Source organism: Thermobia domestica, chromosome 11 (genome assembly GCF_964235325.1).
Source record: "Thermobia domestica chromosome 11, izTheDome1.hap1.1, whole genome shotgun sequence".
In the NCBI taxonomy this organism is placed as follows: domain Eukaryota; kingdom Metazoa; phylum Arthropoda; class Insecta; order Zygentoma; family Lepismatidae; genus Thermobia; species Thermobia domestica.
Window position 1 is genome coordinate 34166826 of NC_137464.1, and position 17698 is coordinate 34184523.

The window sequence follows — 17698 nt, forward strand, 5'->3', positions numbered from 1 at the left end:
ACATGTGTAGATGTTCTAACACTCGCTTGTAATCTTCGACTGACGGAACACGGCAATTTTCCCTAGGAAGACTATACCCTAAAAGTTTCACGTGTCAAGTGCTTGGAGAACATAAATTGAAGTCATATACGTTACTGAGACAATTGCAATGTGAGAAACACTAAAACAATCAACTATTTCCGATCCGAGACAGTTATAAGGGCTCTTTTGGCTTCGTTTGTGTTTATGTTGGTTGACGATTAGAGTTTTCGTTTCCAACGCAACGTTTCTAACACTATAAAGATCTAACTTATATACTCGCGTATCACAATAAAATGTGTTCTTATTTAATTATTCCATTCATTATTTTTAAAACTGCTTGTAAGATGCACACTTCTCTTTCACGACGATTTCTAAAAGAGAATAACTTATTAATTTTACTTTGCATTTCAAACTCTGGTTTTAATACTTTTCAGGCTTCTTCATCTCTAGCTGTTCGTTCTATATCCGTCCCCGAAACTACAATATTCCCCGAAGAGTAAATATGAATATTATAAATATGAATTCATATTATTTCTAAATATGAATTTACACATCATCGTCAAGTATTTAACGGATATGAAAATATGAATTACTTACTTGTATTCATCAGTGTGAGCTTGATTATACATTTTGCAATTTTCAAAGACTAGGAGAGCATCAGCAATGAATTCGCTATTGCTAGCGTACTCCATTAAATTTAATTTATATTTCATAGTTCCAAAATCCATAGGCCTCTTGATTATTAGATGATAGTCTGGTGCCTGTAAAATACATGAAATAACACAATATTAAAATTTGTTCATTATCAAATACAATTTATCAAAAAAACTTCAAATTCATTTATTTATCTCCGAAGTAAGTTTTTTAACAATAATTTATACGAAGCAAAGAACAATACCTACCTAACAGCTCATTGTAGTTTAATCGTTACTAACCTCGCACGTTTAACCCCTCGTTCCCTCCCCCATTTTTTATACCTTTGGGGCACTTATGGTACAATTTGTACTATACGGGTGTTTCATGGTACATTGCGTTATAACTCTCCTATTTGAGCTTTTTCGTCCGATTTTTTTTTTTTTTCTTTCTTTCTTTCTTTCAAGTCCAGAGGCATTGTAGAAGACATTACGTATGGTTTCACACCTTCCTGCGTCGAGACATAGGAGGTGATGAGGTCAATTTTAAATATATATTTTCTTTTTCGCCTATGTTCATTATTTTTTGGCGGGCTTATTTTTGCACGTAGAAGATTGAAATTTTGCACAAACATTCAGTCCACCGAGTAGTATTTAACATATTTTTTTTTTCAGATTTCTGCATTAAAACAGGGGGGGGGGAGATCCAGAGGGGCAAAAAGTTGAAAAAAGGGATATTTTTACCAAAAAATCCCTTTCTTCAGGATTTTCCAGCCTTAGATACATGATGGAGACATGTGAATGGTACCGCCTGAAAGGCAGTTCTATTCTGAAGAGCATGATGGGCGAAACATGACCTTAGGGTAATTAGGGATGTCTCAGGGAATTTTTATCAAAATATACTTCTGTATACGGTAATATGGGACATTGTCGGTATATATTTTTTTGGCGGGCTTACTTTTGCACCTGGAAAATTGGATTTGTGCATAAACATTCAGCCCACCTAGTAGTATTTATCAGATTTTTTTTCAGATCTCTGCGTTAAAACAGGGGGGTCCAGTGGGGCTAAAAGTTGAAAAGTGGGATATTTAGACCCAAAAATCCCTTTTTTCGGGATTTTCCCGCCTTAGATACACGTTAGACACACGTGAATAGTACCGCCTGAAAGGCAGTTCTATTCTGAAGAGAATGATTGGCGGATTATAGTCCTAGGATAAATAGAGATGTTTTAGGAAATTTTTTACCTGAGATCATGGTGTTTTGTGGTAATTTGGAGCATTGTGGGGATTCTTGATAAAATTTCTCCCGCCCTTAGTATTCAAGATAGAAACTTGAAATTTGGCACACACATTCAGTATACCAAGTACTATTTATCAGTTTTTTTTTTTTTTTTTTTTTTTATCTCTACGTTCACTCAGGGCCGTCCCAGAGGGACCCAAAGTGTGAAAAAATTTCCCTCAAAAATTTCCCTTTGACATCACTTTTCCCTCTCCTGGTATATGGTATGAGCATGTAAGTGGTACCATTTGAAAGCCAGCTACATTCTAAAGAGAATGAGGTATGAACCATGATCCTAGGATAAATAGTGACGATGCAGTAGCTGCTTGACTGAAAGTCTAAAAAATACCCCAAAAACTCCGAATCCCGAAAGGGTTATGCAAACATCTACTTTACAATTATTTTCAGGTTCCCCACTTGACAATCTAGCTTCACTACCATTTACAATACCTAATGCGTGTTACATGATCGTCAAGCAGGTTTTCTTGGACAACTCATACCTTGTATGGGAATAACGGAACCTTGTGCCTCACTGCCACTTTCGAAGTTTCGAAGTTCAGATACTGATTGATTTCCTGTGATAGATGCCTCATTGATCTTGAAGATTCTCCAACAATTTTTTTTTTCAATCCTATCCACCGTTTCCTCCATAGGAACAACAGTATCTAGAAATTGTTCACTGAGTAACTGCTTCACATGTTCCATATACTTGTCACTATCAAGGAACACGTGTCTCGCCAAAAAACATTCTTTGTTTAACTGTTAACAGTGTAGCACATAACTTTCTCGCTAATTTCTCTACTCAACTCTGCCACAGCAGTGTTAAGTAGGGGAGCTACAGTGCACGTGCAATATGCATCTTCGTTGAGTTCAAGGCCAACGTCGGATTTCTGGAAGTATTATCTATCTGATGAGGTACTGCGTTCATTTTGTAGAGTCGCTTTTGTTGTCTATATGATATTATTGGTTGAAAGAGTTGTCGGGAGGAGAGATCTGAATGGTTTTCTGCATTACAGAAGATCAATTCACGTAAGATGGCCAAAGTTTGCGCGCTCACCTTCTTAAGACAATCCCTTCTTCCACCAACGGTTGTGTTCGATGTGGTGGTAACAAGCCTGGACTATCGCTCTGCAACAACGCAATTTCCACTGAAGCAATGCGCGTCGAAGGTGTGTGAGGCGAATTGTAGACCACACCGCTTGACAAGCTTGTAATACGCGACAGCACTGCGAGCAGTGACTGGATGCTTTGGCCATGTGGACTCATACCTTCCGAGTGTCCCTGCCATACAACTGTGGGATGTGCGTTGTGTATAAAGGTTTCATGATATTCATTTGGAAGTAGACTGCATTCACCTTGACTTCGAATCCACACAATGCATTGGCAACTTCCAACGGGGGCAGAGTCCTGCCACCACCATGAAGCCTTTCGGAAACTTCTCGCGACAATCACGGTCGAACTCGCCGCGGCCCTTCGCATCATGTGATAAATAAAAAAATGGCCCTGGACTTATTGGTGTCATTAAGGTAGATCCAGGCTTCATTAAGAGTGACAACCCACTGCCATTTGTCACCTGAGGGGTACAGTTCATACAACTTTCTTGCGTTCGTGAATCTTTCTTGAATGTACCTTGGTGATAACTTATGCTCCATCGCCTTATGACGTTTTTTCGGTCCCAAATTGTCCTTTATGATACTGTGCTCTGTGATATCTTGCATGAGGTGGCAAGGTTGCTTTGGGTGGGTGGATTCTCCTTCACAACTGATGCCCTGATGTTTTTTTACAACGCGAGGTATCCTGGCTGGACATGGCCGTTTCCTTTTCACTCTGACGACTTGATCTTGATATTTCGGGCCGATGTTTTTACAGCCCTGGCTTACCCTTGCTACTGTACGCCTGCTGATACTGTTGTCCCTTGCCGCACACATGTTTACAATCAGTCACGCATTGAATTGTGCATCGGAAAGTACACATATGTACCCTTCTCAATAAGGTGTCACTTTAACCGATATAATACCTGTTCACCACAACTTTCACACAGCGTTGTACGTGACACTACTGGATTCACGGGCTACTGACTTCTGATTCCTTCTCCTACGCTGTGCTCGTCATCAGGTCTGTAAAATTGGCCACCTTAGGTAATTGACCTTTTGTACTTTGCAGGGTGGCCAGAACGTAAGAGCACTAATTAAGTCAATATACACAGTACACTTCTTGGTTTGTTATGTATCATAAGTTACTGTTGTGATTTCAAATGGAAAATAAAGAAAAACGTCGCCATACAAAGTAATGCATTTTGATATCAGAAGAACTACATATAAAATATTAAAACTTTGTAAAAAAAAGTGGACTCATATTACATTCAATAAAACAAAAGAAAAAGCTGCTTGTCCGGTAGACAGAAGTGTGACAATTGTTATTAACATTATATATTTTATTTAACCATATTGCTCGAAATATATGCATAAACCCCTACTGTGGACCAGTGGCGTAGGCAAGGGGCTGACGCGCTCAAGTCTGCCTTCTCTCCTGTTAATAGTGATACCAAAAATGTATTCTGCTAACATGCAGTATACGCCATTTGTGGCACCCGATAATACAACTTTTCTTATAATTTTTCACAAGTATTATATATTCATGTTTAAAACAAAAACAAAAAACTTCCCAGAAGCTCTCTTTAACCCTACGTAAGGTTTCATCAAATTAGTTTTGAACTGTATTATTATTATTCTTTTTTTTTGGAGGAGGGGAGAATTTTTCTTGTTAGCATATCCATCATTTACCACCTGTGGGTGCAAGCAGAGAGCATTAGAAAACAGAGAGGATGCTCAAATTAAAGCAAAAATATTTTATTCAGCTTCTGGTTAGAAGAATTGTTAGCGCACGAGACTTCATAGGGAGTGGTCTCTGTTTCTATTCCCAACTGGATGACTTAACATTTTGTAGTGTTGATCCATCATCATGGCAAAGCGCTCACCTCTGATGCGTCCCTGGTTCGATCTCAACTCGCTCAAAGTGGGTCTTGTGGTGGACAACCACCATTACGTCAGTTTTCTTAGGTTCTTCCACTTTCTTCATGCCATCATTTCGTTAATTTTTATTGTCTCACTTGACTTCCAAAGCATAATCATGTGACGTAAAACTCAAGATTTCATTTAATTTTTTCGTCATCATGAGGCAATTGGAGAGCAACGTGAATTAATGAACTCAAGTCAGCACGCAGCTGAACATACTACATATGGCTAACCATAGCCTTTCATGAATTGTAGCGGCAGAGAGTTTAATATTTCTTTGTCAGTTATTAAGTAATTTAATCAATATTTCACACTCTTAAGACTAAAGAAAACTGAAAAGAACGCCACTTGTTTGTTATTTGTCTTCCTTGCAATTTGGCCCACCGCTGTCACTGAAATAGAATATTTAACGTGATAAGGGTACAGGAAAGTCTGTCCGGTCAAACACAGTGCTTTTCTGCGCTTCGACATGGCAGTTTATTAGCTTCGTAAGGTTGCTTCTAGTTCCATCACTGATGCAGATGTATTAAAATAATGCATAATAATAATAATAATAATAATAATAATAATAATAAACTCTTTAATATTGTTTTAAGTTCTACTTTCAAACGGAAACATTAAGGTTTGCAGTCATCTACATGGATTAGTATTTGATCCCATGTTAAGTAGTTTTACGTAATCAGAAAGTATGCACATGATTGTTTCTATTAAATTTGACTCTGGGCATAAACTTTGATATGAAAGAAACCAGTAAAACCTGTCCCTCTGGCAACGCTGACATGTGATCGTAAACAGGGAAATTAAGTTCGCAATTTTGCTGCATGCACAGATAACTTTATCTGGTAATAAAGTGATATATTAGCTAAGCTTATCATGCTAATAAAGAGTAACAAATTCACAGAACACATGTTTCAATATCTTGTGACAACACGTATGGACATCTATTGCAGAGACTTTCCACATGTAAAAAACTGTATTCTTACCTCTGAGCGTGCAACAGGACGCAAGAATGGCCAGCCATCCTTGTGACGCATCAAATCCGTTATTAATTCACCCAACACAACTGTATCCAACGGAATATCGTCACTGTGGAGTCTACGAGAACCACGTCGAGCAGCTCGAGATTGCTTTTCAGGAATGTTCTCCCCCCTTTCACTACAAGAACTTTCGGTTTCTAAAAAGAAAAGAAAACGAGAATTTTAAGTATTTAATTTTGTTAAAAGAATAGATACTATTAAAATCAATAAATCACAAAGGACTAACACAAATCATGATCACACGTTTATTGTTGATCTTTGAATAATCCATGTAAGCTTCCAATAAATTTTTGACTGTATTTGTATAAATACTTTAAAAATATTCAAAATAAACATAAAAGAATAGTGTAATAAAGACAAGTTTAGTTAGTCATCTTATTTACGAAACTGCCAACAAGATGCAAAGCCCGTTACCACATTATCTACCTATGTAAATCAAAAGGAATTTAATGATTGGTTAGAACACAAACACATGAATGCACTAGACGCTTTGCTTTCAAATCTTTAACAGCGCATCGGGGAACTGTAAAGCGGAAATAAACAGAGAAAACTAAGAGATACAGAAAACGAGAACTAGTCGTATCATTACAACGATTTTCATGTAAAAAAACTAAGCTAAGATTATTTGGTTTTTAAATATTTACATCCAGTGTCCTCAGTTTGAATGTAGTCTAGGCCGTCATGCAATCTCTTAAAGGATAAATTCTCTTTCAATTGTTGGAAGGATTAGACATGAATGGGTCTGAGGAAGTCGTTCCGTACTCTTATCTCACAATAGCTGTAAGAGAAGAATTTTGGGACGCACTGCTATTCCACTTCTATCATCTCAGACAAGGTACGTCTATCATTATACGCTTCATATCTTGAAGAAAGCTACAAAATACGAGCTCGTACAGTTAGTTTACGATGGTTACCCAGGTTAGTTAACCAGGGAATAGAAGAGAATAGCTTTAGCTATCCACCAAGCACGATTTTTTTTAGACTTCCGCAGAATTAAACGGTCAAAATGTCTTAAGATGATTTCTTACGGAATAAGCAATAAAGAATAGACGACTGCCAAAACCTATGTCGGAAAAAAGAATAATCATATTTATTAGACTGCAAAAGGTAATAAGAAAATGAAGTGAAATGAAATCTGTTTTACGTCCAATGGTTATGCTGGCTAGGCTAAAGGAAACAGTGATGATGAGAACTGAATGAATAGGTGGAATGAAGAAAGTGGAAGGAAACGGAAGAACCCTGAGAAAACCCATGCACACGGTGTTTGTCCACTACGGGATTGAATCAAGGACCTCATGTACCAGATATGAACGCTTTACCACTGAGCCATTGGGACCCCAGGTAATAAGAATCTACTTCCATTAGTATCCCTAAGTCTCTTTATAAATAGGACTGCAGAAATTAATAGACTTGCAAATTTTCTACCGAGAAGAAATAAGTGAAAATAATAATTCGTTAATAAGAGAGCAAAACACATATCCCAATCAAGACGCAGTTTCTTTAATTGATAGAACCAGAAGGATTCGTAGTAACGGCAGTCTACCCACACCTACATAGAAATATATACAAACAACCTTTGATATTAACAGAATATATGGTGCCTCTTGATTCATTGTATGAATTAAGTAAGATTCATAAAGTTACATACATATAAGTGGTTACATAACATTCGGGAAAGAAAAGAAATAAAATTCCTACACTTACAGGAAACTTGGAAGGCGACAGATGTTTTTAACATTGACATATACCATACAAAAAATGATGTATTGTAAGTTATTAGCAGTTAAATCATTGATTGAATGACAATGACAATCTCTTTAATTGCCAATTGTTAATCATGGCGCTAAATTATAAGAAGAACTAGAATCGATGACAATTATAGCGGTAAAGATTATGCCCTTGTGTTTGAACCTATCCGCTTAATTATCGGTTCATTGGACTGATCCTTCCGAGCTAAGAACGGGTTTGGAACTTACACAATCGCCAGGTTAGAACGAGTTGTCCCCTGACTACAGTAGTTTAGAACTGAATAACATGTATGAAAAACTCCATTTAGGACGTCCAACAAACAATTTTATTGTATGCTCGTACAGGAGTTTCGTATTTTTATATTCTGGGAACAATATTTATTATTATTATTATTATTATTTTTTCAAACCTACTAATTACTTAAGATGCAATCACGTTACCAGTATACGAATACGAAAAATAGCAGCAGCCCTAGATATTAAAATTTGAGGTGATACATTCAAACAAAAGGGCAGGTGAATGGGGAGTGATTTTAGTAGTGAAAAATGTGTCCCATGCGTTGCATAACTACATATAATTAGGATGCGTTAGTATGAATAAGATATGTATACCACGTGAACAAGCTTTTATTCTTAGGTTTTTTTTTTTTTTTTAAGTTATATTTTTATTAAATAATACTGATATCCTTAAAATTAATAATAGTAATAGCTTATGGAAAATGTTTTCTGGTACTAATAGTATCCTTCTCCATAGCTTTCAATTTTCAACATCTAAACTTACTAATTTGGTTCGTGTCCCATCTGCAGAGACACGACTAAAATCAGAAAGAAGGTATATGAGGATGATCGAATGTGAGAAGAAATAATAATAATAATAGAAATAGAACTTTTGGTTTTATTCTTTCTGTCCCTTAGGATGGAACACGAACTGTACCAAAAATCGGTTTTAAGTTTATACGTTAAAAACGGAGGGCTATGGAAAAATAAGGTCATAGTCAACTTCTGTGATGAAGCTTTTAACTGCAATTTAATTTTATGCATTCCAAAAATTACCTATGGAAAGTACGGAACTCATAGTAATAACGAACTTTCTTACTTTCTTGTATTCCAATGTCGATTTTCACTTCGATTTTTCGAGCGCTTCACTTCACATTCATCCTTAAGAACAAACAAGGGCTTGCCACTTTTTGCAAGGTAAGGAGCTTATTGAATAAAACTTAAGACGTTGTTTGTTCTTGAGGAAGGATGGCCAATAAAGCATTCGAAGTATCAATATGAAAATTGACGGAAACTGGAGGTGACAAAATTCATTATTACTCCGAAAATTGTTTACACGAGTATCTGCGACTGATTACATATAAACACAAGAGCAAAATTACTTCTAATCTCTCTTCCTTCGAATAAGTAAGAGCAGTTCTAATTCTTCTTCAACTTACCCTAAGAAGTTCCAAGAAGACTTCCTGAAAAGATAATGCATAAACCACAAAACATTTTACCAATGCTCACACAACCCACAGTACATTAAGCATTTGTAAGATATGCTACCGTATTCCAGTAACATGCAGCTGGTGTCAGCCACAGTAAACCAATAACAAAAAAGAAGAAAATACCGAACATTTACATGCACCATAGCCACCCACATCTAATACCATCACACAGGCCATTCACTATACAGAAGCCTGGCTTAATGAAGTATATTACAATGTTAGCATAGTTGCTTCATATTGCATAGTATCACAGCTGTGCCTTGTTTATCACTACATGAATATTGTATACATATAGATGTTAAAACAGCAAGTACGCCCTTTTTATATATATGTAATACCAGTAAGCGCCTATTCCTGGTTTTGACTGCTGCATGTAATACATACCATCCCACGAATCACTCCGCAATCTCTTCGCAGCATTGGAGATCTTTTTATCAGCTTCTGTAGCGCAGCGCCTTCGCCCAAGAGTTTCGTCCCCTGGGTCACCCCACCAGGGCTTTGGAACTGGGCAAGGTTTCAAACTTAGGGCTGTACGAGAGCCTCCAGCACTACGATCTAGAGACCAAACCATGATTATTATATTAAGAAACAGCACAATTAGTTTACTATTTAATTTACGAGGCGATTTGGCGCAGTTCCCTAGCTGTTATTCATATGGTTTGGCTTCAATGGATAATTGTATAAATCTGCCAATTGTGAAGGTGAACTTGTTTATTAAGTTACCTTAATTTTTAAATTTGAATTTCTTGGGACTATTTTTTACGTGAGCATCTAGGCAACTTCGTCAAGTCAATTGAATGATATACGTAATTTAAAAAATACTTGTAATAACCTGAAGTTTCGTATTAATTTCTGACACTGCATGTTTCCTTAATATTTAGTGTTTAAATTAAATTACAAATTATAAAGAAAAACAAAAAAAGTGAAAATTTTATATTCTTCCCCCTTTCCCGTTATTAATGCAGGACAATTTCTTTAGTTTAAAATACTTACATATGGCTGATTTATTTTCCATGTTTAAACGATATAAGCGTTAAATATTTTATTTATTTATTTATTTTTGTATGAAAATGTAAAAGGAAAAAAAAATAAAGTTCTGTCGTATGATGAGGCAGACTGGATATTTTTTTTTTCTTTTCTTATTTTTGCACAGTGATAGTCCTTCAGAAATTTTTCAAAAACAAAGGTGGAAGGAGTATTTCGAAAGTATCCAGAAATGAAAATTGTCAGGATGCCCAACCCAAGCAGCATCTCAACTGCTCCTACTGTCGGATTATAACAGGCTGAAACACTGATTATTACATTGTGTAGTTTGATATAAATTTAGTTAATGTTATTGATCTAGAATATCATTATAATATATGTTTTCTCTAATGTTAGCATTCTTTCTTTTTCACTTAATATTTTAAAACCGTAACTTTGAGGATGGTATTCAATTCGGATTATCTTAGTGATTTACAATGAAAAATACAATTTTTCAGTTATATTTACATCACTATCGAAAAGGCACATTTCCTTATAATTTAATACAAACATGTCCACAAAAGAAAAACGGAACATGTCATGTTGGCATGGTTAGAATGAGGCATACGTGGGATAATTCGTGCCTACATTCTGTACATTCGCATTTTCTGATCCTACAAGAGATTTGCCGGAGTTAAAATGCAGCTAATTATAAACTACATTTGCTTATCTTAAGATAAAAGGTGGCGTAGTTTTTACTAGAACAAAAACAATGCTATTTTATAAATATAGTATTATGTAGTTAACTTACTTGGTATTTTACTTCGAGTAGATTCTATTTTACTTCGAGTAGTTTCCCCAGATGTTGCTGCCTTTCGAGAATGATCTGTTGAGCTCCTCGACTTGGACTTACAGCATTTAGGGCACGACCACTCTCCTCTGGGAACTCTCTTCATTGGAGGATCAATACAATCCATGTGAAACACAAGTGGACACGTATCACAGCATATCACATGACCATCTTTTCCACATTTATCACAAGTGTCATTGTGCACGGATCTTATAAAGAGAGAGAAAGAGAAAGGATAAAACACGCACCTATATTGATCATAAAATAAACATATAAATACAAATATATTCGAAATGAAAACTAGAATATTGTATATTCGTAATAGTATGAAAATTTAGACACAAGACTATTTGAGGATTCCTTATCCCCTCCCATTTTCCGCATTTTTCTCTTGTCTTCAGCGTTACGATATAGTCTCAATTGGTTTCATTAGCATGCTTGACTCGGGATTTAATTCTCGGTAATGGCACGAAGTTTCGGTATGCATTCTGAGACAAATAAATATTTGCGTTAAAAAGTAGCGAACTTTGATCTAGAAGTCAGAAATAAACTGAGATGAAAGCAAATACCCAGAACACATACCACCAAAATAAAAAGCAGTCACGCAGAATATAGCCCTTCAGACGCTGTAACAATAGAGAACTTTATCTTGCATCCTGTATTCAGATCATCCAGTAATAACCAAAGGTCTCAGTACACTCTGTATTAAATCAAGGTAACATGTAAGAAACACGAAAGAAAGACTGCATTATTAGGGTGGTCCTTAGGTATATGGGAAAAAATAAATTTTCTAATTTCTTCCGCCGCACCCCCTATTTCTTTTCCTTTGGTAATAGAAACATCATACACAAAATTTCACAAAAATCCATCAACGTTAACCCGTGCCGCAAAGCAGTTGATTTCTGTAAAAAGAAACCCATTTGAATTTCAATGACACTCGATTTACTATTTGTCAATAAACGTATAATAATTATCACAAATATAAATAGGACAATATAAAGCTTTCCTCTGTAATTCAGAATTGACTGTGTTTCAAATACAGTCGGTTGGTTATCAGGCAATAAGCTACAAGCATCATGATCATCGTCCGTACATATAGTACTTATGGTAATGCACAGTATTATGAACTACTCTGGAAAATATATTTGGATCTGTTTCTCATGCCACTTGCTGTGTTAATAAAATTTACATGAGTTAGAAATCAATCAGCTAATAAATACAAGTAAAAAATTTAATAATAGTGGCTGATATTCCAAAAAATTGACAAAAAATATATTTGAATTGTAAATCGACTTAACGATAAGTTTTACTTTTTACGCAAGGTAGCTTTACCACATCCTGGAAACAAGTTTCTATAGTCTTTCACCACTCACAAAGAAATTGTTTCTGTTCTTCATTTTTAGTTAGAATTGAATTGTGATTTTCCATTAACTTTACGCTCTTTCCGCTGCATCATTTGTAACATGCAGCTTATAAACTACTTTTTTCCCGAAAAGAAATTCATCATTTGTCGACCAACAAACCGGATCAAGGTGTAGAAAACCTGTAGAAATCCGAAACCTTTCGAAGAACTTCTTCGTGTTTCCTATCAGCAATTTCTTTTTCTTCAATATCATCTATTTCACTAGCGTGCAGTTCAAATCGCTTCATCGTTTCATATGAACTGTCACTATTTTTAATTTTTTCTGCTATTTTATGTTTTGTTCATTGTTGACATTCTCGTCAAAAAATAAAAGTGCTCACACTCCTCTGAGAGGTACCAAAGATGTTAGGAAAACTTCAATAATCCACTCTCGAGACATTAGAGTTTATGAGTTTGTACGTTTGAAGGCTCTTCAAAAATTGTAAATCTTGATGTAGTGAACGAGATGCACTGGGACAAGTAAACAAAGTAAACCAAGCTTTTTAGAACAGGAAAAGTGCTCACTTGACGCAGTCCTTCTTCTTCCCGCTCATTTAATTTAAACTGATTACTAAAGAGAAATATTTTTAAACATCATAAGGTTTTTCCCATTGACCTTGCCTGATGTACAGCTCCAGGGAAACGGAAAGAAATACCTCAGGAGGCGTACTTCCTAGAAACATTACTGTAAGCTCCAAAAGTTCTCTGTAATCTTCTCTGCACTTCCAAATTTTGAACAACAAAAACTAGCGTATCTTTCTTCATATTGCAAAGAACTGAATTACCATTTCGATCAGAAATTCATGTAACAAAATTGTTGTGTTGAAATCTCGACCACTCTTTCTGGAAACGCTTAAAAATTGGCACCTCTGGACCGGAAGAAACTGAAACACATTTTTCAAATACACATTTTAATATCAATTCAAAAATGTAATGCCTACACGGAAGATATAAAAGATCTTTTTCCAATTTCTGTTCAAGAAGAATACAAGCTCCATTGATACGTCCAGTATTAGAAGAAGTTGTGTCCCAATGCCTCTGCTGTTGCGATTAATATGCGCATTGAGCTCTATCAATCAATTTATAGCGATCAAAAGCCGCAACGAGTCGTGGAGTAATAGAACGTACTTTCCATCCTCTTCTCGAAGATCCTGTCACTATCTCATCAGAATCTACTCCTTCCATTGGAATTGTATTTTCTGTTTGGCATAGGGCCTACATCTTCGTCTTCACCACTTGAATTGATAATCGACTATTCACCCGTTTTGCTCACTTCACAAGTCGTCCTTTTTGCCTTTGAGATATAAGGAATTCCTTGTCCTCTCCTGAATTTGTATTAAGTCTAAAGCATTTGCATGCGCTGTATCAAATAAATCGTCTAACATATCTAAGAAATATGTCTTGTCTCCTCTTCCCTTCACTATTTCCTATACTTGATTTTTGAAACCGATGTCACATTTCGTACAATCCAAGGAGTTTATCGATGCTGTGGTGATCGGAATTCTTGCTTTAGACCAAAAACATTTCTGTTTCACGAATTGATAACGGAGCATTCTCTCTTAAAGGTAATTTCACATTCGTATGTTATAAAAGAATGCACCAAGTACTTGTCTGTTGAACAACAACCCAATATCTGTTCACTTACAACCCAACGAGGTAAATACCACTACGATAACTGATTTCACTAGACACCGAAATACAAAACTCAAAAACTCACATACATGTTAGATGTAGTCTAAAATTATTTTATTTACAATAACAGTTGTAATTAAAAGCAAAGGAGAGAACGATTTAGTTGTAAACGGTCGTAAAAAATAATTGTTTGACATTTATTTATTATTTCCAATTTAATTTTGTTCATAAATCTGCTCCAAATTACTTAAAAAATGGAACTAAATAGAAGAATTTAAATCTGTGTATGTATTGCCATCTATTGAGCAACATAGGAAACTACTGTTTTCTAAATCCTATTCCTATAAAGATTAAAATGTCTTTGCGGCACTATTTATCGTCGTCATAACGAACTCAAATTTACAGAGAACACTTTTCTCATTAAAAGGAAAAAGATTAAGGGGTTCGGTCTCAGATATACACAACTTGAGAAATAAGGACCACCCTACTGCATTATTCCTAAAGTTTTGTATTTAATCTTGAAACACATTCAAACTTACTACTACATACTGTAGTCACCAAATACTACATATTGCTTGTCACTATCTTCTACGCATGTTTTATTTATTTATTGCAATGTTCTAACAATAACTTTTAGTATTACAGAAAACCATAATGTCAATGCTGACGAAGATTATGTGATATCATCTTATAACCAAACATCTTAAAAATCAAAAAAATTGTGACAAATTCAGGTGCCTTCTGCAAGAAGCAGTTATATTCTACGAACTACACAAACACTAAACGCACTCATTTTTAAATAGATACTCAGGTACCGCACGAACTATTTCCACGAGGTATAGCACAATAAGGCCAGTAAGACTAGTTTCTCACTTGTCGTGCTTACCATTGTTCCAGGGTTTACAGTGACATTCTGGTATTGATTTTGCTGAATTTCTATTAACTATGTAAATTTCCTTGAACTGCGAACAGTACCATTTATGGTAAGATTTAAAAATATCATTTCTTAATTGGTCTCCACCACTCCCATAGTCGTCCAATGCTCTTTTTACTTTGTAAGTATAAAGTTACTTTGATATTGTAAGTAGTTATTATGAGTCAAACTTCCTGCACTAAATAATAATAAAAACAGTAACTATGTACTAACGGTAACTTTAATATCTCGGCATTCTGAAATATTCAAAGAATCCAAAATATATCATAATGTGGTCCTATCTTTTTGATTATCTACAACCAAGAAACTAACTTTTTATCTTTTGCAATATTTGAATTTTCGATTTAATTAGTTCTTTCTCTTTCAAAGCTTTAAGTTTTAACACCTTTCGCCACTTACCAAACTTCTTTATTTTTAAGAACAATCTTTATCTTATCTCTCTGAATCTGTATTGATTCTTTGAGATATTATTCATACGTTCTGTTGGTAATTTTTAAAGTGAAATATAGTAATGTTCCTGACTTTTGGTGTATTTTGAGACATTCCCCTGACTTATTTTAATTTCTTTGACTTTTAAAGTCAGTGTGAATCTTGTGTTCTCAATGTGGTTTCCATTCGAGGGGGAACTACTTCAGACTATCAAATGAAGGGCTGGACTCCAAAAGAGCCTAAGTCAATTGTTGTCAATTTTGAGATATTGGTTTTAATAAGCTTCATTTCAGCATCTCTGTAAAGTGAACAGGGTTTTATGCCAAAACTGCATAAATCAAATTAATTGAAGGCAAAAGAAAACAGCAATGCTTTCCAAAAATGTCCTTAGTCAAGAGTATTCTCCGAAGCTAATTTCTGACTCATGCCTAGAAACACCTATAAAACTCTTGCTGTAGATAATAATTTCACCATTATATCACGAAATGTAGGCAATTACAATTTTCTTTTACATACATCACTTTTCTTTCACAGAAATAGAATGATGGAAACACACTAAAAACTCGTCTCCTGAAAAACTTACTTTTTTGACTTAGGCAGTTTTGGAATTGAGCTCTTCAAATTTTAGTGCAACTAACAGAGTAACACACCTGAATTTCCAATATTTCATTTTTCTCTTTACAAAGTAAAATAATAATAAAAATAAATTACAAGCGAACTGGGAAAAATGTTAGGTACTGGACGTTGTAATAGGATACTCGGAAACTACCGAGAAAATTTGAGGACAAAAGACATCGACTTCCGTACGTAAAGGATATCTCAACAGAAGCGTAAGATGTATCTTTTGTTTCTTGATAAAAAGCATTAATTTATTTGAAATAATATTCTCTAACATCAAGAACACATATGACGATCGAACGTGGAACACAATATATCTGACCAATGTCCAAAATTCTGATCACAACACTCTGTTCGTATGATGAAATTTTCGTTTATAATTAACTGTAGATAAATTTCACATCGCCAATCGCTTCTACTCAAATATCCTCCTTCACATAAGACTTTATTAAAGCCTCAAAGAAAGAAAAAACACATGTCATTTCACTCCATAGTTATCTTCACCATGCAATTTGTTAATTGTTTCCGAAAAATTTCTCTACACAAAATATTGTCACAATAATGAAGCGTTATGCTAGGTAATGATCCAGGACTACTAGTCGTCAATGTGTCTAGGAGACAGCTATAAGGTTCTACTGCCGAACATTTACAATTTTACGCCCTTATTTGGACCATCTTTACAAGAAAAACTATATACATAAAATTAAAAATGAAATCTAAAGTTTTACGTCCCACAGTTATGCCGGCTAGGCTAAAGGAGACGATAAGAAATGAATGAAATGGTGGAATGAAGAAAAAGGGAGAATCCCAAGAAAGCGCATGCACACGGTGTTTGTCCACCACAAAGCTCACTTGGCGCGAGCTTGGATCGAACCAAGGACCCCATGGACCAAGAATCGCTCTACCACTGAGCCACCGCGGCCCCATACATAAAATGAATCTGACCGTTAACATTTAAAGCCAAACAAAAGCGCAATAGTTGTACTAAGTTAAACAAAATATTAATAAAAATATATTATAAAAAAATGTTCTAGTACTACTGAACTTTTCATTTAAAAACCCTCAATACTCTTCAAAACAAAGGGTAGGCCATCCAATCTCACTCGAAACCCACGTAAATTAAAATGAATAATGCTTAATGTGGTATATTTACTTTCTAAACCTAATATCTGATATAAGCCTCGCTACTTCTGATTGTTTTACAACTATGTTGGAAAGGACAATACACACTTATGAAGAAAAAAAAAATCATACTCAATATGAAGAGATATTAAAAGTTTGAGAAACATTGTGTTGCAGTCCAAAACGCTTTGGAAAGACTAATATTCTACTAATACTCTTTATCATCATCAATTTCTACTTACTTTGCATCCTCTTCTGACGATTCTTCTTCCTCTTCCTCCTCAGATCCTTCATCTTCGGATTCTTCGGAGAACAATCGCCGAGATTTGCGAGGAGTTGTCACCTTTTCACGAGGGCGACACCACGGACAATACCAGTCCCCTTGCGGTACTTGCTACAGTAAAGAATGTATTTCTATTAATCCGTGTATTTCTTCAACGTCGATTTCTATCAATTTTATTCATAATATGCAAATAAAACGTAAGAAAAGTACTTAATTACGTTGTGAAATTTATTCCAGTAGTAATCAAC

At 35.2% G+C, this 17698-nt stretch overlaps 1 protein-coding gene across 3 annotated transcripts in view; it reads right to left on the minus strand.

Moving 5' to 3' along the window:
* Acf (ATP-dependent chromatin assembly factor large subunit) overlaps positions 1-17698 on the minus strand; it is a 113995-nt gene that overhangs the window by 5305 nt on the left and 90992 nt on the right. For 2 of the 3 annotated variants that reach the window (XM_081730331.1, XM_081730330.1), the window contains exons 21-25: positions 17410-17561; positions 10992-11239; positions 9602-9772; positions 5929-6119; positions 619-782 (exon numbers count right to left, since the gene is read on the minus strand). In XM_081730331.1, the coding sequence (XP_081586457.1) occupies positions 619-782; positions 5929-6119; positions 9602-9772; positions 10992-11239; positions 17410-17561 (926 nt within the window). The remainder of the gene's footprint in view (positions 1-618; positions 783-5928; positions 6120-9601; positions 9773-10991; positions 11240-17409; positions 17562-17698) is intronic. The other variant, XM_081730332.1, reaches the window with a different exon arrangement.